This window comes from Pteronotus mesoamericanus, unplaced genomic scaffold (genome assembly GCF_021234165.1).
Source record: "Pteronotus mesoamericanus isolate MK-2021 breed Mesoamerican mustached bat unplaced genomic scaffold, CSHL_Meso_final contig_78, whole genome shotgun sequence".
NCBI lineage: Eukaryota > Metazoa > Chordata > Mammalia > Chiroptera > Mormoopidae > Pteronotus > Pteronotus mesoamericanus.
Window position 1 is genome coordinate 10,428,704 of NW_026555258.1, and position 21,912 is coordinate 10,450,615.

General features: G+C 41.5%; 2 protein-coding genes across 6 annotated transcripts in view; one reads left to right on the forward strand and one right to left on the reverse strand.

Annotated features, from left to right (window-relative positions):
* The window catches only part of MRRF (mitochondrial ribosome recycling factor), a 47,572-nt gene extending 46,787 nt beyond the window's left edge, over nt 1-785 (reverse strand). The window contains exon 1 of one of the 5 annotated variants that reach the window (XM_054584439.1): nt 683-785. The gene's annotated coding sequence lies outside the window, so the exon portion shown is untranslated. The other 4 variants (XM_054584440.1, XM_054584438.1, XM_054584435.1 and 1 more) reach the window with 4 other exon arrangements.
* On the forward strand, nt 762-21,656 carry RBM18 (RNA binding motif protein 18). Its single transcript, XM_054584441.1, has 6 exons — nt 762-906; nt 3,833-3,961; nt 11,093-11,219; nt 14,381-14,467; nt 16,433-16,518; nt 19,642-21,656. The coding sequence occupies exons 2-6, from the start codon at nt 3,849-3,851 to the stop codon at nt 19,799-19,801; spliced, it is 573 nt and encodes a 190-aa protein (XP_054440416.1). The 5' UTR covers nt 762-906; nt 3,833-3,848; the 3' UTR covers nt 19,802-21,656.
* The last annotated feature ends 256 nt before the right edge of the window (nt 21,657-21,912 follow it).

A 21,912-nucleotide genomic window follows, 5' to 3' on the forward strand; every position in this document is an offset into this window, starting at 1 on the left:
CCAAGATTCTGAGAAATGCAACAGAATGTGGTAAAAGTAAAGAGTACCGAACTTAGAGAAGACCTAGAAAAGGGTCTTGGTTCCAGCACTTACTAGATACGTGACCTTAGATAGGTCAAACTCTCTGGATCTCAGTCTGATCTGTAAAAGGTGGATGACAATACCATTTGTCCAGGTTACCGGGTCGATCAAATGAGATAATGGCTGCAAAAGCACTTTGTAAATATAGAAAGGCTGCTGAGATGACAACTGTTTTGCCACTGGACGGCACAGAATAATGGTTAAAAGTTGAGGCTTTGGAATTCAAGCTCCATTAATTACCAGCCACGTGATCTTGGTAAAGTTCTCTCTCAGCCTCCGTTTCTTTATTACGGGAATACCTACATCCATGGTGGTGGGCTACTAAATAGCGGCTACAATTTAGTAATCGATCCCCCCGCCCCAACACATACACCCCAAATCCTAGAAGTTCCTAGCTGATGAGACATGTTCCGCCCCCAACCGGTGAGACCCGCTCCGGTGCGACAGATCCCGCCCCCAGCTTTAAAGGTCAAGCGGGACTCGAATGGAACGTATCGGGGGACCACGGTCAGGTCCCCTAAAATCCCTAAGAAGTCCTTGAATAGAGGTCTCTGGCACCGGGACCCGGCGTGCACCTCCATGCCGTGCCGAGACGACTCACCAGCTATCACCCAGGATATTAAGAAAAGACTCGTGAGCGCGGCGACGGCGGTGACGGCGCTGACGTCATGACGTAACAGGGCGGTGCGGCGGCGCAGGCGTAGTGCGTCATCCGCGGCCTGGCTGCCCTGACCGTTCAGGCAGACGCGTCTTGAGCGTGGTCGACCGTGGGGTCGGAACCTGTTTGGGGGGCATGAGCCGAGGGGAAGACGCCGAGGCCAAGAGGTGAGTCCATGCCCCTGCACCTCAGCGTCGTCGCCGGAGGGCCTCCTAGAGGAGGCTGCCCTAGGAGACGCTACTCAGGCCCCGCCCCGGATTGTCCCGCCGCTGGCCCGGAAATAGCAATCCGAGTAGTGACCCATCGCACCTGGGAACTCGCGGCCTGGATCGGGAAGCTCGGGTTCCAGGCTTGACCCCGCTGTTAAAGTCAGCTTTTAGGAACAAGTGCCTTTGCTTCTTTGCACTTCATTTACCCCAAATGACTACTCCTGATTTCCAGGGTTGTTGCAGCTCAGCTGGGAGGATAGATGAAAAGCGATTTTGTCAGTTCTGTTAACAGTCTTAGGGGGTTGTCGCCCTCTCAGACTCAGAGGATTTTGAGAGTCTCATGCCATCTTGATTTCTCATTGTACTGTACCGTTACTCAAAAAACGCCGTGCTGAGCTCTCACAGATACTCTTATTTAAGCCTCGTAACGACCCATGAGATAGGGATAATTGTGCCCCTTCTAGGAAGAAGGAACTGATGCTCCAAGTAGAGGAGTGGCGTGCTTCATCATTCATTTAGTAAAAACTGAGTACCCGCCGTGAGCCGTGCTGGGATTAGAACCATGATCAAAATAGGCAAGGCCTTGTCCTCTAGTAGCTTACATTCTAGTGAGAGAAACAGAAGATAAAACAGTAAATAACAGTAAATGAATTAGTATTGTATGGAAAGAAATAGGTAATTGTGTTAGAGACCTACAGGGAGCTCACTCTATTAGGGAAAGCTTTTCTGAGGAGAGAACACTTAAGGGAGATCTTGATTTACCAAAGTTACACAGTAACTGGGTGCAGAAACCAGAATTTGAATGCAGATCTTTTGGGCCCATTGCCTGTGCTCTTCCCACTAAAAATGGTACCTTCCTGTGTGATACCATTACTAAGTAGCTATAGATATCATCGCTGTTTTTAGACATGAGAAAATCAGAAGGTCATATCATTCAAGTCTTGTCTCAAATGTCATGCCCTTTAGAGGCCTTTCCTCTCCAATAATTCTAACGTAGTCCAACCCCAGTCTCTGAGTCAAATCGCCTTGCTTAATTGTGTTTGCTGCACTTCTCACAAATTATATCTTGTTTATTTATTTGCTTTTGTTTTGTCCTGCCTCTCTTGCAAATATAAGCACGGTGTGGGCAGAGATGTTGCTTGTCTGCTGCTCTGTCCTCAGTACCTAGACAATGCCTAAAAAATAGAACTTTAATAAAATTTTTTTCTGAATGAATGATATGTAAGAAGGTAGGAGGAAAGGAAAGCAGAGAGGAGACAAAATGCTTCTCCTCCCTTGCTTCCCCTCCTGGGATTCTGTTTATGTCTGTTTCACATTTCTCTCAGGAGGTAAGGCCAAGAGCTATGGCTTATTCATTTCCCCATTGTCAGCGTGTCACCCAGGGGTTAGCAGGTCATGGTTGCTTGTCAGACATTGCAGGACAGATTGAACATGTGAGTGGAAAGGAAGCAGAGTACCCTTGTGTTGGGAAACATCAACACCGTCAACAACTACCTAGGGTCTACTGTGTGTGACTTTATAGTCTCTACCAAGACGATAAGAGGTAATAGCAGTGTTCAATGTATGTCAGCTGCTGTTATCGCGACACAGTTCCTGCGCACTGACCACTGAGGCACTTCTGGGCCCCCAGGACACGTGTTTTCTCTAGCAGGGAGTTCTGAGGTCTGGCACAGTCTGCCATCTTCCCGGCCCTCTTATTTTTTCCTTCTCTGCCACATTATACACCTATTAATGCTTTATTTTATAGCTGGCATCTCATGTTTGGTCCTCTCAGCAACCTTAAGTTAGAAGCAGGGCAAGGTTTGTTATGTAGAGATGAGGAAACTGAAGTTTAGAGAGAAGTGACTTCCAGTGGAAATGCCAAAATTTGAAAAGCCTGGTCTTCAGACACCAGGTTTTTGTCCTTTCCACTACTGTCTCCATTATAATCCCCATCTTCCTTTTTTTGTCTGTGAGATGAGACATTTCAGAAACTAAGACTAGTAACCATTTAAGCTAATATTAATTGAATGCTTCTTAGGTGCTTTAGGTGTATTGACTCAGTGAATCTGAACAACTCTTATGAGTTACTATTCCCATTTTACAGATAGGGAAACTGAGACACAGAGTGGTTAAGTAATTTGCCTAAGGTTGCAGAGCTGGTAAATGGTAGAAACGGAATAACTAAGGAGGAAGGTAGTCCCTTCTCCCCAGTCTCTCAAAATATTAAACATGATAATAGCTCATGTGTATTGATTACTGTTGTCAGATGCAGTGTTTAGTAATTTTTTTTCATACACTATCTTTCATCTTCACAGTGGCTCTATGAGATAAGAACTGTTATCTCCATTTATATAAATGAGGAAACAGTGGCCTAGAATGTTCAGGTAATTTACCAGGTCACAGAGCCTGCTTTCAAACGCAGTTCGAAACTCCAAAATCTATGATCTTAAATTTCCTATATTGCCTCTTCCATGGAGAAGAGAAGTGCTAGCTAGCGCTCTTCCCTGCCCACCTCGTTCAGTGTCATTAAGACTCTCTTTCTGGTAGTTTCCAAAGCTTATTTTGAGTGATAGTTGTTAAACTGGAGCATCGTGTAGTAATAGAGACTGTAGAGACTTTGGCCTCCTGCCCAGTCAGCCTCTGGCTTCACAATGGGAAAACTTTAGTTTCTACACGCACAACCACGCCCTTTTCACCTTAAATGGAAGCTTTTGCTTTCTGGCTGCCAGAGGAGCTGTCCCAAGGGACTCGGTGCTGGGGCCCTGGTTGTGGAAGAACTGAGGCCTTTGAAGGACTGCCCAGGGCATGCCCTCCTTGAATAAATGTTTGTTGAACTGAATTTGAAGTCTCATATTCACACATTGTTGCTTTTCTTCTGCCTGAATGTCCACATTTCCTGTAGTATTTTATAGAGATTGATGGAAGCAGAAACCAAAACTCTTCCCCTGGAGAACGCATCCATCCTGTCAGAGGGTTCGCTGCAGGAAGGGCACCGGCTATGGATTGGCAACCTGGACCCCAAAATCACGGAGTAAGTTAGAGTCGTCTTGACTTACTACCTATAAATTGGGATTTTGCTGTGATGATGTTCAGATGCATTTTCAAGGGATATAGGATATATTTTGACTCATTTGCTTACGTTTTAATTGTTTTCAAAGGGAATGTGATATTATTAGCCTGTCATCCTGTCATCTTGACATTTTTCTTAGATTTGGACTCTTATACTGCAGACAAACTTGAATAGCCTTTAAACTGTGTACTTTTTTCCTACTTGTCAAAGATGTTCTCCTCTTTTCAGCTATTTGAATCCTTGTATCCAGTGACCAGGAAATTATTTTCTAGAATGAGCCTTGGACATGATTCTCTCAGGATGAAGGCACAAGTGGAAGAGTACCTTCACAAATACGCAGCACTTGACTCTAATTCATGTTAAGCAGCCATTGGAGGTCAGAGCTGAAAGGGATCTTAGCAATCGCCCCAGTCCCTTTTGTTTTCATTCATGCATTTAATGTTTCATTTAAAGTTTTCATGTAATGAATCAGTGAAAACCAACTGGCCCATGCTAAGCAGTTCTCATACTTTTAAAATCTGAAGAATCTTGTCTCAGAGTAATCAGAGCTTACATATACAGTACAAGCTCAGAGCTGCTCTGATCGAAGGGGAGAACAGGCACGCCCGAGGCCTGTTGGTAGCTGCTGCCCTTTCTTTAGCAGTCACCTGTGGGACTCCGTGCAGCCCACTTGGAAACCTCTGCTATGTCCAGCTTCCTTACCCTGCAGAAAGGAGACCGAGGCCCAAGAGGTGGAAGTGCCTTGCTCACCACCGTCCCAAAACGAATTAAATTGTTTTGACTTCCCACGCTTTCCATTGCAGGTGTTACAGTGGAAAGGCATTTCTTAGCCCAGAGAACGGGGAGGTTTTTCCTACCCCTAGTTGTTCAATAGGGGCAGGGCGGTGGTCAGCAGCAGGGTAGTAAGGGTGAATGGATTGAGCCGGGTGGGGACGATGCTTAAAGTAAGCATGGAGGATATTGTCGGTCCTAGAAGGGACTCCCTTTGTAATAGTGTTAAAAGGCAGGGGAGAAGAGACTAAGGGACCTACAGAGTCTGGGATAAGAGGAGGTATATAAAGGGTTGGAATTAAGAGACAGAAAAAGCAATGTAAACTAATGTATCATGACAGAAAAGGTTCGTCCCTTAAAGCGGCTCAAGCTCAGATCAGCTAAATGTAGATACTGCTGGGTCCCTCTGGAAATTATGATGGTACTTAAGATGCGTTACTCCTGATTATGTGACTTTGGTCATGAGGGCCCTAAAATACAGGCTGTGCATCGATTTGGTTCTCTTTGTGCTTCATGGCTCTGAGGATGAATGTGTAAATCGGCCCAACCTCTCAGTTAATGTGTGTTGATCACAGAAACTATTTCCATCATCTAAAACCCAAACCGTGAGGGGTGCTCCCAGGAGTGGTTTCCATCCCCCTCCTTGCCTGTCTGAATGGAAATCTGGAGCCTGGAAACAGCGCTCATTGTTTCGGCTGCAGTTCTCTGTAATGAGACCCTAGTTCTAACGGTGTCCTGCTGCTTGACGGGAAGGTTCAAATGGGCATCTGCCACCTCAGTTGATTGTCGTAAGATGGAGTATATGAATGTTTTCTTCAGTTACAGCGTCAATAGGAACATTGAATCAAAACTTTTCCACTGGTTCTCTGTTGTTTTTTTTGTTTTGTTTTGTTTTACATCAGGCTAAAGGTGGATGACAAGTACTAACCTGCAGGTTGGGGCCTTGGCCGGGCTACCTGTGGCTGCCCACCTCATCACCAGAGATCGTTTGTACCCTTTCCTCTCTGGATTTCTTGTGTTAAAATGTTTTTTTTCTGTGAAACAAACAGATTTATTAAATAGTAATAAATTTCTTTTTAAAGACATAACTGCCAGTCATAGCTTATGATCAGCATGAAATGCTTAGTACTACCTCACTTAATTTACTTAATTAAAGCAACGAAAGCTAACACTTTAGTATGGTAGGTCTTATAGAAATATGTGATTTCCTTCCAAGTTTTTGAAGCATATAGACTTGATCTTGTTCCTCCCAAGGTAGGTAATAGCCTAGACTGATTAATAAAATGCAGTCATTCACAAACATTGAAGGGAGCACATGGTAAAACTTACGTGATCCTGTGGTACCTGGCGTATACTCCAATTTCAGAGAGTGTTATTTGAATCCAGACCTCTAAACTTCTCATGAGTCTTGACAGAAGTTTGCAGAGCACCCTCCAGTTTTCTCAAACTGACACCCCGCCAACAAATTGATACTAGTTCCTGCTGTTTCCCATTCAACAAAACCCTTCTTGTCTCTCTTTCCTCTGCCGATTCATATGCTTTACCATCCCTCTCGCTGATCTCTTTTATACGCTGATATGAATACCCTCCTTTAGAAATGCTTTCTTACCACTTGTTGGAAGACAAATTATAGTATGTTTTTACTGTCATGAATGATTAAAGGAGTGTGTAAAACAGCAACAGTTAAAAACCTTTCCACTCAGTTTTTTTGTAGTAATGCTATGTGTGTGTGCTTATTATTAATCTGAGTTGTGCTCAAGTTACGGTAGGATATCCGTCAGTCTCCTCTCAACAGCATACGCATTGCTAACCCGCTGTCCATCACCCTGACCTTCTGCTCCTCGTTTATTTGTGTTCACTTGGTAGTCGCAATGCTGCCCATTTTAGGGCCATGGTAGAGGCTGGAAATGTCTGAAGGACTAAATAGATCTTGGGGATTTTGATTGAGGTGATTTAGGGGAATGATGACATACTCTTATTTATGGAGGTAGCAGATTTCCAAACCCATGTTCTTTCTACCGAATGCTGATTCCTCTTAACTACATTATACTTCATATTTCTTACCCACAAAGAGAATATTCACCTAAATGATCTGAATGTTTCTTCTAGCTCTAATATTGCACTATTTCCTCTTATTTAAGCTTGAACAACCTTGTGAAGCAAGTGGAATAGATAATATTTTCCTTCTTTTATAGAAACAGTTGTGAGTTGATTCAGTTTCCCACTGCCTGGTGTAGTGCTCTTTGCACAAATAGAGTAATAATTATGATAGTCTACATAATTGAATAGTTATAACCTAAAGCATCCTATTCTAAATTTCTAAATGTAAGGACTTCTTTTAAATTATGAGATCCAATCTAACTGTAAAGTTAAAACACCACCTCTAAATATCATTACTAGTGCCCTCATGAGAAAAGCCGAAAAGTTCATATCCTTAGATACTGTCTGTTTTCCATACTGCAGTTTCCTCTAAAAGAGTGAATACTGCTTTCTTTTTCAAATATTAGATGTGCTATGTAGAAAGCCAAATTAATAATCAAAGCATATGCACAAGGGGAAGCACAAACAGGAATAAAGCCAGGAGAAATTCTAAAAGAAGGAGCATTCTAAATGGATAGTGAGTCATAAAGAAAGGTAGTAATACGAGAGATTGTTGTGTGAGCAGAATATGTGGAAGGCCTTTGTGACTAAAGGAGAGGTTGAGTACTAAATGATAATGAAAATAGTTGGATACTGTCAGATTAAGACAGCCTTTAAAATTCATTCAACCGAGTTTGAATTTCATGTAGAAGAGACCCACTGTGGGTGTTTAGTAGGAGGCTGACGTCATGCAAGTGATGTTGCAGTAGGGTGTTAGACATCCGTTTGAAGGATGAATTGGAGGGAAAAAGACTGAAAATGAAGATTAGCTGCAGATCTGCCATTATATCACCTAGATAGAGACAGTGAACTTGGAGACCAGTGGTGAGTCAGAGACGAAGAAGAAGTGATTGAAGAGGAGTGGAGAGTTAAGATGTTTCTTGCCTGTGAAATGTAAAAGAACCTTGTCCATACCACTGGGAGAGCTGGAAAGGGGCGTCCATTTGTGGAGGGGAGGAAGTCATTTCGGGGTATATTGAGTGAACTTGGCAGCAATAGAGAGTCATCCAGGTGGAAATGCCCTTCTGATGCAGACTTTCACAGATAAACTAGAATGCGTGGAAGAATAAACGGAAGGAAGAATAAACACATTGTAGGAGCAGTGTGTTTACCTCTGAAGAAACCCCTTTGTCTCTGTCAGCCCATCCCTTCCTCTTCCTTTGTTTCCCATGCCGTTTTTCATGGCTTGGCTTGCATGAAACAGCCTTTATTGTTCACTTACTTAAATTTGAAACACAGTAAGACCAGTCTATTTACATACAGAGCATAAAACATGAAGTCCTACCAGATAGCAGTTTCTATAAGTTTAGAAAGATTTCTTTAAAACAAGTTGCATGCTAAAATCATCTGTAACATCATTTCATTGGCTTCCCATTGCCTATGGTACCAAAGTAAAATTCCCTCACTAAGCACCCCGCTTGTTTCACAACCTGTCCCCCTGCCTGCCTTGCAACCTTATCCCTTACTGCCACTCTCTTTGATCGATCAGACTGTTTTTCACATTGATGTCTGTGCACTTGGCATTCACTAACTACCACCTTCACCTTCACGCTTCCCTGTGTACCTCTATGTGCAGGCATGACATTGTTTTGTAATTGTTTGATTGCGTATCTCTTCTAACCGGAATGTGAGGTCCTTGAAGACAGGGACCTAGTTGTATTCATCTGGATAGTCCAAGTGCCCAATACAGTTTTGACACATAGTTGTTTAAACATTTGTATAGGTTAATTACTTATCTGGGTAGGGCGAAGAGGGGACTGGATGAAAGACGGTGAAGGGATTAGCCAAAGAATGTGGACGCATAACCCGCAGACGCAGAGAACTGTGTGGTGATGGCCAGAGGGAAGGGGAGGCGGGGCTGGGTGGAGGCAGGAAATGGGGACATCTGTAATAGTGTCAACAGTAAAAATAAAGAAAAATAAATTAATTGAAAAATAAAAAAGAGGGCCATTTTAATGACCCATTACAGAAAACACTGATTTAAGTGGCTGGTGTAGTGATTCGCTGGCTCCTGGTGGCTGCAGGTCCACATTTCCTGAGGCACAGCAAGGCTCTGATGAGCGGTGAGCTCTCCCTGTACTTCAGCAGCAGATGAAAGTGCTTGCAGATGTGAAAGCAAGAGTCTTTAGCCTTTTTTCACTATCAGCGCTTGCAGTCCCCATCTCCAGGAAGCAAAATAGTAAACATTTCATTCCTTTTGTTTCGGTGTTCCGATAATTTCAAGGAATTATCAAACAAGAAAAGAAATCCTGGAGAAGTTGAAAGACACAGACCTAAGCAGATGTTCCTGGAATCTTAAGGTCGCAGTTCTCGGGCAAAACGTGAATGTTAGCTTTTCAAAGAATAATCTGTTGGCATTTTTTTTCCTGAGTAAATTAAAATTCATTTCCTAGGAAATGCCGATCGCCTTACCTTCCTGCTATTAAGCAGAATAGAGCTAATGAGAAGATGACCAGCCCACAGTAGCCCTTTAGATTGTTTAAAAAACAAAAAAACGGTTTGACCCGCCATTCATGGCAACTGGCACAGTGTTATGGTTTGAATGGGTGTAGTAAGTGAAACACAGCTGTGAATTAAAAACATTGGGGGAGACTGTTAGCCCATCTGTCTTCATTTCAGAGACTTACCCTTGCTGTTCAAAAAATCAAGTAAAACCAGGAATTTGTGCTTGAGGTGTCTCCCTTTCCACTGACGAATCACCTCCTACATTCTCACTTGCGGTTGAGGTCTCCTGATGGGAGTTGAGAATTGGAAACGAGAGGGTTGTTTTTTATTTCAACATAGGTCTGAAGACCAGATGAATATCCACAATATGCCTTGGGATCCTTGCATCCTGCCCCGGTAAAAGACCTGTATTGTGTCTTCCTTGCTCCAGTGTGTCAGGCACCCGATCCAGGATAATGGGCTTGCTTGTCAATGTATGTTAGTGTCAGATTTAGTATAGCTTATGATCCATTTCATACCTTTGCGCCTCCCAAAGGAGATTCTTAGTCAAGAATAAAATCTTGATGCGTTTCTCCTAGAAAACAATGTGAATATAAATGTGGCTGTAAGCACAGCTTTACTGACTCCCTGTGGGTTAGAATTCCCAGTAATAACAGATTTAGCATGTGGCCTGATACCTTTTTAGTATCACAGGGACAGCATTGTTTAGAGAAAGCCTTGACTCCGTTTGAATAGTGCGGAGGAAGCCAGGAGGAAGGCCAAAGGAAAAGGAAATGGGAGAGCTGTTGGTTTGTCTCACCCTTACATCAGATGACAGGAAGTCGGAATTGAGATTGACCACAGCAACCTGTTAAGGCCACATCTGTGTGAATAACTTAAAAGCTCTATGGAAACCAAGTAAGTTTTAGAGAAAGGAATCCAAGAAGGGAATGAAGGGCAGAGTGGCAGGCAAGCACTTGGAATAAATTTCTTCCTGGGACATTTCTATTCTTTATTCGACCACACTCCAGACTATAAACTGTGGTAAGCAGCTGAGACTGGTTAGTTACCCACAGCTGGATGGTTTATGAACTGGCCAGGATCCCCTCCCCTGTGTGAGACCAGCCTCTGTCACATTGTGGTTCCATGTTGTCCTGATGTTCAGTCACATCAGGGATTGAAACTCAAGCACGTAATAATGGAAGTGCCACTAGCTGTGACTTGGTTTGGGGCACAAGTGCAATTTGGGTGTAATGACTATGAAACCTAATAGGGAAGTCTTTCAGGATTATTTTGTTTGTGTGAATGTATATGTGTGTGTTACTCTATTTTTGAGATAGGGTAGGCTTTGGCTTTTGAAGTGTGGGTGTGTGTTTCTGATGGAGTTGTAGTTATTCACAAATACTATGTCATTGCCAAGAAATTAAAAATAAATAAATCAACACTATTTTTGAGCTTTTCTCCAAAAGAAAAACAAATGGTGCTTGTGGGCCAGACAGCTGTTTGTTAGGTGTGGTTTTTTGTTTGGTATTTTTGTGCTGGACAGATGCATAGCCATGACAATTCTAGTTCTCATTCCAAATAGAGGCAAACAACTCTGTTTGCCAAATAAACTTAACACAGCAGTTTGGAGGAAGGCAGGGGGCGGGGGCGTGAGATTTTATCCCTGGGGTAAATGTCTCCTGCTTTTATCTCACACTTCAGGCTCAGTGGCCAACATACTCCCAGAGTGTACTCATGGCTGTTCTTTCTCCACAGATACCACCTCCTAAAGCTCCTCCAGAAGTTTGGCACAGTAAAGCAGTTTGACTTCCTCTTCCACAAGTCAGGTGCTTTGGAGGGACAGCCTAGAGGGTACTGTTTCGTGAACTTTGAGACTAAGCAGGTAATTGAACCTTTCCCCCTTTCACGGTACTTAGGCTCTCTCATGAGTATCTGTGCACGTCTTGTAACTCCTAGAATAGCAGTTCCTTGCGGGCAGGAGCCTCGCCTGATTCATCCCTGTGTGCCCTGCTCTGAGTCCTAAAGGAGATCCTCGGTAAACAAATTAATTAGTGAGTAACTTCTAAAACCTACCCTCCCTATAGGCTTGCGGACGCAGGCGGCTGACCTACTTTTCTGATCAAATGCTTCAGGGTGCCCACATTAAACACATGGACATCCTCCTCCCAATTCTGTTTTGTTTCTTTCCTTTGGTGGCTGACCAACAAAGCCTCCTTTTCTTTCAGTAGTTTTGCCCTGTGGTGCAGAAGCCCTCCCTGTCTGTGGTGAGCCACCCACAAACTCTTTTATTTTAATTTCTTAAAAGTTTACCCTTCTTCTCTATGTCTCAGAATAAATGCGTACAAATTTGAATACGCACGGAGGAAGAAAATGTCCAGCCTTACTCATGATATGTACATGTATTTTAGTATTCTCTATGAGTTTTATGTGAGAACATTGCATAGTTACCATTTTGTTAATAATAATAATTCTATATGGCTCTGACTGGTGTAGCTCAGTGGGTTGGACGTAGTCCCACAGACTGAAAGGTCACCAGTTTGATTCCTGGTCAGAGCACATGCCTGGGTTGCAGGCCAGGTCACCAATTAGGGGCATGCAAGAGGCAACTGATTGATGTTTCTGTCGCCCATCTATGTTTCTCTCCCTCTTTTTCACCCTCTCTTCCCGTCTCTCTAAAAATAAATAAATAATGTTAAATTTAAAAATAATAGTAATTATATTTGGATTTTTTATTATAACAGTAAATCATGTTTATTATAGATGAAAATACAGATAAGTGACTTATCAGCCTGATACCCAGAAATAATCATTGTTAATATTTAGTTAGGTATCTTTCTAGTCTCTTCTTTCTTCACATTCTCACAAACAACACAACAGCCCTGGAAGACTTAATACCTACACATATATAAACATAGGTATGGCCCTGTAACACATGAATGGGATCATATGATCCTTTGTATCACTCAAAATATACTAAATTTTTTTCTGTCTCCTATATTCATATCAGTATTCTGTGTCATCATATTGTGGTTTCACTGGTATAGATATAAATATGTAAAAATTCATTGATCTATATCTTTAATATTTATACATTTTATTAGCTGTAACTTAGACCTCAGTTTAAAAACTAATCAACAGGATTTTTTATGACTGCATAATATTTCATTATATGACCATGTGAGAAGTTATTTGACTAATTGTTAGCTATGTAGGTTCTCCGCAGTGATTCACCAGTATAAGCAGTGCGGTGGTGAATATATTTATACTCTAACTATGTGCATATTTACTACATTCAGGAAGATGGAGTGGTATCAACAAAGTTCATGCATATTTTTTTCTCAATACAACTGCCAGATTGTTGTTAAGAAATAATGTGTTAGTATGTTCTGAGATGTCATTTGTCCTGACCAGTGTACTGGGGATTTAATTTTTGCAGCTGCGATAGGCAGTAAGTAATACATTGCTGTTGTAATTGTTTCAGCTTTGGGGGAAACTGAAAGAATGCCTGATGTGGTTAGCATTTTTAAATGCTTTATTCTTCCTCAGTGATAGAGTGTGATGAGGACTCTTACAGACAACAAAGTCAGTGGTCATGTTAGGAAGAGATACTGTTTTATAAACACTGGACTAGAAGTCACAAAGCCTAACTGCTATTTCTGGCTTTTTTACTTAACTAACTTTAGGCAAGTCTTTTAACCTTTTTGGCCTCAGTTTTCATCTAAAAATGGGGATTAAAAACCTACACTCTTCTTACCTTATAGGAAGTTGAGAGACTAGGTAAGGGTACATGTGAAGACACAGTTGGCATGTAATAATAATGTTGACTACAAGAACTTTGAGACAAGGTACATAGATTGGAAATTATTTCCTAAACCATTTGTCCTGTGCCAGCAACTTATTGCTGATGTTACAGAATTAATAGTGTCATGTAAATTCTAATTCACTAAATGAAACTTGAAAGAATAAGATGTCTCTTTTATCTATCCCTTAAACTTTACGTGCTATAGTGAAGCAAGGATGCCAGTGACTATTTAATATCTGGCACACAGCATGCACTCAGTAAATGTTTGTTGAAGGTCATACTGGCCAGCTCCAAAGGAATAAGACACTCTCCGGTAAAACCAGACTGGAATGCCTGCTGGTCTTACACTGAGGTCTCAGATAGACGGTCTAGTTTCTCTTCTTGTTCCTTAAGGGCTTATTCACCCTCAGTAAATGTGGGTTTCTCTTGGCCAAATGCCTCATGGGTACAAATGGAGCAGAGAAGGTTTGGCAGGATGGGAAAGTACGGCCAGGCTTCCTGGGAAGGTCCTAGAATGCCTGTTATCCAGCTTCAGGAATTCCTTTCAACCTTGTTGCTCCTGTATCTGATAGGGAAAGGGCCAGGGGACTTCTGGCTCTGAAAGCCAGGTGCACAGATTGGCTCACACAGATACCTTGCTCACAGTCTCTGACTCACTCCTGCTTTTTCCGGCCTGGCTTTCTGTACTCCCATATACATCCTTTGAGGCCATTACTGTTTCTCACTTTGGACCAGGGAGTATGAGCCCTAGTCCAGGATACAGTTCCAGGGGGAGTACTATTTCTTGACCTAGTAGATGCTACCCTAACTAACAGAAGTATGTAGAAAGCTGTCACCTAATCAGAACCAATAACTAACATTGGTTCAGCGCTTCCCATATGCTCCATGCTTTATATGTACTCTTTCACTCCTTATAGCCACCATCAAGGAGCAAAAAAATGTTACCCATATTTTACAGGTAAAAAAGCTAACATTCAGAGGGATTACCTAACCTGCCAGATACTACACTGCCATTAAGTGCCAGAGCCAGGATTTGAATGTTGGTTTGACTGGTGTAAAAAAAAAAAATCTCATACCCTCTTTATTATTCTGCTTTTTTCCATTATAATCTTCTTGCCAATTGTTTGCCAAAAGCAGTTTGGGTAAAAATTTAGCCGTCAGAGCCCGTGAGGCCCTTGCAAAGGCATACAGCTAGTTGGGCATTCGGATTTTTGACTAACTGTAGTCCCTTTCCCGGACAGGAAGCAGAACAGGCTATCCAGTGTCTCAATGGCAAGCTGGCTCTGTCTAAGAAGCTGGTGGTGCGATGGGCACACGCTCAGGTCAAGGTAAGTTTGACACGCTAGAAAGACAGCCTCAGCTCTTCCTGACCAAGTCTTCCGGGAGACAGTGGGCATCCGCTTACCCATTTGCATCCCAGCCTCTTCACATCTGGAGCAGCCATACTTTGGTCTCCTACTTGTATTTACCATGTGTGTTGGCAGATTTTTCTTTTGAGAAACATCTCAGGAGGGATTAAGTTCCTTCATTGTTTTCCTCCACATACCCACAGATTCTGTTTTTGATTGATTTTTCCATGTGGCTGATGTGTATACTCAGACCTCTATCTTTTTTTTTTTTTTTTTCTTTTTTCCGTAGGGTGGTTCTTTGCAGGGGAAAAAAATGTATTTATTTTTAAAATTAGTTGCTTTGGGCATTATTAGGCTCTCCCCAGCCTCTCAATTCTGTGAAGAGTTCGAATGTTTATTCTAAACGCTTGAGACATGGGTAGTTTGCATGAGTGCTCTAAACACTGGCATCTCATTACACCAGTTATTTTCAGAGTTATTTTTGGGACTTTGCAGTGTCTGTATTGTCTTCAAGGCCTGAGAAGTGGCACACTGCCTTATTCGTCTTGTAGGAAGTCTCTTGGGAGAATGCACTGGAAAAGCTATGACCATTAAAAAAATGAATAGCCTTCTGTCCTAGCCAGCACAGAGGTGGTGAAGTACGGGGACTGGAGTAATCCCAAGTGTTGATACCCTTCCTTCTGCAGTGAGGTCTTGGCAGACCTGCCTGCGAAAAGATTTGTGACAGTTAAAAATGGAGCTTCAATTTTTAGCTATATATAGCCTGGGTTTTTGATCGGAGACTCTACCCAGTAGGCTTCCCAGTCGAGTCAGAAATTAAACATTTGAGCACAATGTCCAAGCTAAAAAAGCTGACACTTTGGATTCTTATAAGTATTTCAGGTAGTCAGTCCCAGAGTCTTTTCAATTTCTAGGGCACTTTACCTTGAAAATAGAAACAACAAGGAGAATTACCAAAGGCTTTTTTACTCAGAAGGAAATCAAGTCTGCCCTGGCTGGTGTAGCTCAGTAGATTGAGTGCTGACCTGCAAACCAAAGGGTCACCGGTTTGATTCCCAGTCAGGACACACGCCTGGGTTGTGGGCCAGGTTCCTGGTTGGGGGTGTGCAGGAGGCAATCGAACTATGTATCTCTTGCACATAAATGTGTCTCTCCCTTTCTTTCTCCCTTCCTTCCCCTCTCTCTAAAAGTAAATAAATCTTTAAAAAATAAAAAATGAAACAGAAAATCAAGTCTCATTTGCCAAACTGGCTGTTATTTTCTCATTCTGCATCTCATTGAAAAGGCACGCGAAAGAAACTATTCTTCATCCCTTCTTTCATTTGAGACTCTGCGCCCCACACTTCTCTTCTCCTATGAGTCTTTTTGACCAGAGGCTCCTGATTGCTCTGTCATATTATTTTTACTTTTTACAAGAAGTATGTAATTATCTCACATCAAATTAAACTGCTCTTTTACTGGAGAATATTTGCTGTATCAGTGGCTGAAAGCTGTTACTATTTTTCTTCTCCACTCAGGCCGGTTAAGAGTTGAATGTTATGCTTGGTACTATACAAAAATCTAGCAAAGTTTTTAAGTGTTTTGGATGAAGCAAAATAAATACGGTAAGAGGTGTTATGTGACCGTTAAGATAAGAATGTCCGAAGGCAGTCCTGCTGTGTATCTGTACCGTCTGTGACATTGAAACTTGAAATTGTTGCCTACTGAATAAGGAGGGCCAGTGGCTAGATGGGAAGCTTCTTCTAAACTTTTTCTAAATGTATAGCGTAGTTTTAAGCCAAAACCGTGTAGAGTTCTGCATTAATTCTAAATGTAAAGGCAGTCCTAATTGTCTAGAAGTGCGCCGATGATATATTGATGGGGTTGAAATATGTGAACCCATCCTCTGCAGCAGAGGGCTGATTTCTGTCCAGGTGAAGTAATTTCCCTTTTTCTTACTTTCAGAGATATGATCATAACAAGAATGACAAGATTCTTCCAATCAGCCTTGAGCCATCCTCCAGCACTGAGCCCACTCAGTCTAATCTAAGGTAAGATGGCACACTGTAGGAAAACAAACACCTCTTCAGAACTTCAGCCGTTTCTTCATCCCAAATCTTCATTTGTACTCTAGTGACTCTTCAGATTCTAAATTTACAATAGAATCTACTAACTTTTGACATGTTGAGAGATGTGTTCAGTTAATCTCCGGAATGTATACATGTCCCCTCTTCCCATCCCCCCACCATTTATAGACTTCATTCAAAAAAGACTGGATGTACCTACCACATACCAGCATTTGTGATTGGCAGTGGGAATGCAAAGGTTTATCAGACACAGTCTCTACCTCAAAACTAAGCATTTTAATGAGACCTTGGGCATTTGTCATTACACACTTATTCCTCCCCAAGTGTGAGTTCCTTTATACAAAATTTTAGATTGTAGCACTTGAATTCTATGTACCATTTTAGCAACTATAATAGTTTGGTACTAGTATGTACAAATTGTCAGTTACTTCTTTGGAGTTAATTCAAAACAGAAGGAACTAAGGGTTAGTTAGAGAAAGGGGAAGTTAAATGCATGGTTGAGCACAAGTAGAGTTTTTTGCGGCAGGGGGGGGAGGCGGGGATTGTTTTTTGCACTGTAGCCTAGAGAGATATTTTAACAATAACAATAGCCATGACTTATTGAGCTTACTATGAAGCAAGCACTGTGCTAAACACTTAACATGCCTCATGTCATTTAATTATAAAATTCTGGTAAAAATACTGTTATTTTATGTAAGAGGAAACTGAATCTTAGAAAGGTAAAATATTTTGGCCTGGGTCATGCAGTTAGCAAGTAGCAGAGTCCGCATTTTAGGCCAGTTTTACTGGAATTCAAAATTCAGTCTTTTAGTTACTACTTCAGAAACTCCAGGCTGTAAATGAAGGAATACAGTTCAAAAAGCCTGTTCCAGGGGAGGGAAAGAAGATACGTGAAAGAATGTCAGTTTTTATAAGGATTAGAAATCAACACTCAGTCATAAAGTCAGGAAGGCAGTGCCTATTTGGATGAAGGGCCAGACAGAAAACAAACAAAAAAGCCTTTCTTGAATATTATCTGCACCAAACAACAGATGTACAGGTACCTCATCAGAACATGGGGGAAGGTGATCCTGAAATGTTTTCAGGACGGATAAAGTTGGTCAATTACAACTAATTATTTTTGTTACTAATGTAAGTTTAATATCTTTGGTATTTCTTAATTTTATGCTGTTTGTTGTTTTTGCACTTCCAGAGATTAAAAAAAATTATAGTGACTCCTGTAGATTCGCTGGGAACGTGTATGTACTATGCTGTATTCCCCTAAGGCTGAGTCCTCTCCATTCCGGTTTGGTGTCTGTGTAGGTTTTCATAAATCTGACTCCTACTGGGAAAAGATCGCCCCATTTTTGCTGGGTGATCCTCACAGTACAGTGAATTTGTCTGTAGTGTCTTATTTTCAGTGTTTGTACCTTTTACTAGATAACCTAGTGTTTTCCATTTGTTTTTTCATCCAAAGAAAAAGCTTATATCTTTCTATTAACATCTATGCCTAATCAGAGAAGGTTGTTTCCCTGTGACTCATGCAGGATGGATGCCTGCTAATGGAGGCAGTGCCAGAGTATGTCTTGGTAATACCTCTGTGTTCTTTTATATTGTAACGTAGCTTTTTAATTTATGTCGCTCATATAAAATTTGAGGGTGTGCAGCAGATGCATACCTTTTGAGGATATCTAAAAGGCCATGTGTATATTCTCTCCCAAGTTTCTCTCCGGGACTGTAGACCATGGACAGCATCAAGAGCGGAAAGAAAGGGAGCCAGGGCCAGGAAAGCCCCACTGCCTGAGTGCGCTCTGGTCCAAGACAGCAGTGGCCTGGATCAGAATGGAGTTCCTTCCAGCTGCCGCGGCGCCCCCTCATTCCCGCTGCCACGGGGCTGCTCGGCTCCCAGCCTGGTGGAGAGGGGAAGGCAAAGCTTGGGCATAAACAAATTGGGCTTGAACTCAGGCTCTACAATCTGTTAGCTGTGTGAGCCTGGACAAATGGCTGCCTTTCTGCATTTGATGCTTATCTATAAAATGTGGGCACAGGACCTGGTTCATTATAGGCATTCTGATACCCTTTATAGACACATTTGTCAGTAACAAGAGACTTGATAGGATTTCCAGGATTGCCATTATTCAGTGATACAATGTAATACTTAACTAGAATGGGCTTTGGAATCAAAATTCAACCAGTACCACTCACTGGCTTTGTCTAATATCATCTAAGTTGATCTTTCTGTGCCTTGGTAGGAATATAACCTACCTTATACCATGTTGTTTTCAATACTACATGAATTATTTTTTCCAATTTTTAAGTTTACGGTTCAGTGGTGGTAAGTATATTCATAACATTGTGCAACCACCACTACCATCCACCTTTATAATTCTTTCCATCTTGTAAAATTGAAATTCTGTACCCATTAAACAATAGCCCCTTGTTATTCCCATCTCTTTCCTACTCCTGGCAACCACCGTTCTTTCTGCCTCTATGATTTTGACCAAGTATCTCATATTAACTGGAATCATACACTATTTGTCTTTTTGTGACTCGCTTTTTTCATTTAGCATAATGTCCTCAAGATTCATCCATGTTGTGACATGTTAGAATCTTCTTCCTTTTTTAAGGCTGAATAATGTTTTAAAATGTGTTATGTATCATATTTGGCTTATCTAGTCATCCGCCAATGGACACTTGTGTTACTTCTACATCTTAACTGTTTTGAATAATGCTGTTTGTAAACATGGATATACAAGTCTCTGGTCCAGACCCTGCTTTCATTCCAACGTAAATTATTTCTGAGTGCCTACTACCTGCCAAGACACAGTGTTTGTGTCTTCGAATTAAATGTGACAATATGCAAAGTACTCCTAACAGTGTCTGGGCTTAGCGTAAAGGTTTAACAGGTGGTTCAGGCTTGATCTCTTTCTGAAGATGAGCGCATTAGTCATTCTTTGTATGTATTTTGTCCATGAAATCTTCGAATGTTCCCATTTGAGTATCCTGTTGTGTTTCTAGCATGAATGAGAGGTACAAGGAAAATGAAAAGCGCACCTGCTTTCTGAATGCACCCAGGCCCGCTCTGACCCTCTGCTGTTCTTTTCCCAGTGTCACGGCAAAGATAAAAGCCATTGAAGCAAAGCTGAAGATGATGGCGGAAAATCCCGATGCCGAGTATCCAGCAGCGCCTGTTTATTCCTACTTTAAGCCACCAGATAAAAAAAGGACTACTCCCTATTCCAGAACAGCTTGGAAATCTCGAAGATGATGGCTGTGAGTCACTGTGGCAGGAAAAAAGCGTATTGATCTCCACACCTGAAATCCGTTCTGCCTTTGTACTTTGTGGATGTGACTGGTACTATAATGGAGCACAATCACATGTTAGAGTTTGGTAAAATAACATTTTTGGATGTTCCTATGGATGTTTCTACCCTGAAGTATGTGTGGAATTGAGCATCACCCAGAATAAATAAGATTGTATCCAAAATTGTGATGTGAACACTGGGATGCTCTGGTTGTCTGGTTTGTTTGGATTTGTAACTCCAGAAACACTGTATCGTGTGCCAGAGAGAAAGGCAAACATAAAAAATGTTATTATTTAAATCAGGAAACTAAATTTATTATCGTCTGTCTTAAAAGAAAATAGAACATTTTTCTGGGCTCAAGTGTCTTAACATAAAAGAGACAGGGAGGGAAGTGAGAGATCTTGAGTCATGTTCAGAACTGTCGTTCCAGAATCCACTCTGGAAAGCCCTCCAACTGGACTAAAAAGGAAAAAGTTCCTGGCAAAAGGGAGCTGGTTCTTTGAGCAAGTGTTGTGGTAATCTGTTTAAGAATTACGCGTATTGTTTTAAAATCCCAATTAGGAAAATATGGTGTATATCTTAAAATTGTTTGTGCCAACAAAACTGTAGAATCAAATTTAGCATTTGGTACCACAACGGAAACCCTATTTGGGAATCCCACTTTTATTCTATAGTGATCATTTTTTTTTAATCTAAATAATCCTGACTTCTATAATACCAAATATCATTATTAACATGGGACTTTTAAAATGCACTTAGTTACTGCATGAGATTGTTTTTATAGCATGAGATGTTCTATTTGGAATTGTATCATGGTCAGTCTAAATAGAAAAGAAAATTTTCTTTGAAAACCTAAACGTTTCTATATTGATCTTTATCAATCATCATTAATAATAATTGTTTAGGGGTCTGAGTGGAAGAATTTGGATTATCTTACGTGGGGTGAGCAGGGGACGTGCAGAGGTCACAGTCAGAGGGGCAGGTACTACCCTGGCACCAAGGTGGTAATGACCTCATGTTTTATGTAGTTTTTAAAGGTTTGAAGGGCGGCATGGCTTTAACAGCAAGGAGAGAAAAAGAAGGCGTGTTTATTTGGTAGTGCGACTTAGGAGAGTCCCCCTCAGCAGTGGGGGTCATTTTGGTGCCCGCTGACAGGCCGTGGCCCTGGGCAGCACTGTTACTTCTTTACCAGGTCAATTTTTTTTTTTAATCTTAGGTGCCATTCTTAGTGATTACAGACTTTTTACCATTACCCTTCTTAGCAAGAGGAAGCTTTCACTATAGGAACTTAAGTCGTCCTATGAGCATAAATGAATTTAAGACACTTGATCCAAAACGTCAACATAGTGAGGTTTTAGAAATCACAGGACTAGTTCAGAGTTCTTCCCACATTTCCCAAGGTACATCTTTTTAGATATCTTTAGGTATTCAATACTTCTGCGTTTATTAGCTCTGTCTATGATGCAAATAACTCTCCTTCCACTTGGGGGATAGTTCCGGGAGGTGGGAGCATCATCTCCTATCTTTCTGGTGACTTAGAGTATAGAGTTCACCACTTTATCCGCAAGTCCTCAAGGGGTTGCGGTGGAGTAGGACTTCCTTGATGCAAAATAGTCTTCTATTTTTAATAGGAACTTAGAAAATACTTGACTTTGAATTATCTAGAGTTGTTTCCTTTAGAAACCAGAACTATTTATTTGTATTTAAATCAATGTTTATTATTTGTACCAATTCTTATTCCTCTGTGTGAATAAATGTCAGACTGTGCAGTTGTGTCTTCTCGCATCTGTTTTCTGGAATAAACTGCAATTCTCTTGATAGGCTTGTTTTCCCTCGGGACTTCGGCCAGTGTGGGGGAGGAGGGTGCAGCATCTAAGAGGCTTCTCCGCAGAAGGCTTGGCTCGAGGAGTCCTCAGAGACAGTTCTCCCCACCTTTATGCCTGCCTACTTTTACTGTTAAACATGAGAAAAGAGAGTAGCTGTTCTCACTACGCATGTATTTAAAAAGAAATTGTTGCCCTGACTGGTGTGGTTAAATGGGTTGGGCATCATCCCACCGGTTCAATTCCCAGTC

Bases quoted from the DNA above. Each gene is read 5' to 3' on its own strand.
- RBM18 (XM_054584441.1), top strand. From the start codon at position 3,849: ATGGAAGCAGAAACCAAAACTCTTCCCCTGGAGAACGCATCCATCCTG. The intron at 3,962-11,092 runs GTAAGTTAGAGT...CTTTCTCCACAG, and splicing joins CTGGACCCCAAAATCACGGA to ATACCACCTCCTAAAGCTCC. The intron at 11,220-14,380 runs GTAATTGAACCT...TTTCCCGGACAG, and splicing joins TGAACTTTGAGACTAAGCAG to GAAGCAGAACAGGCTATCCA.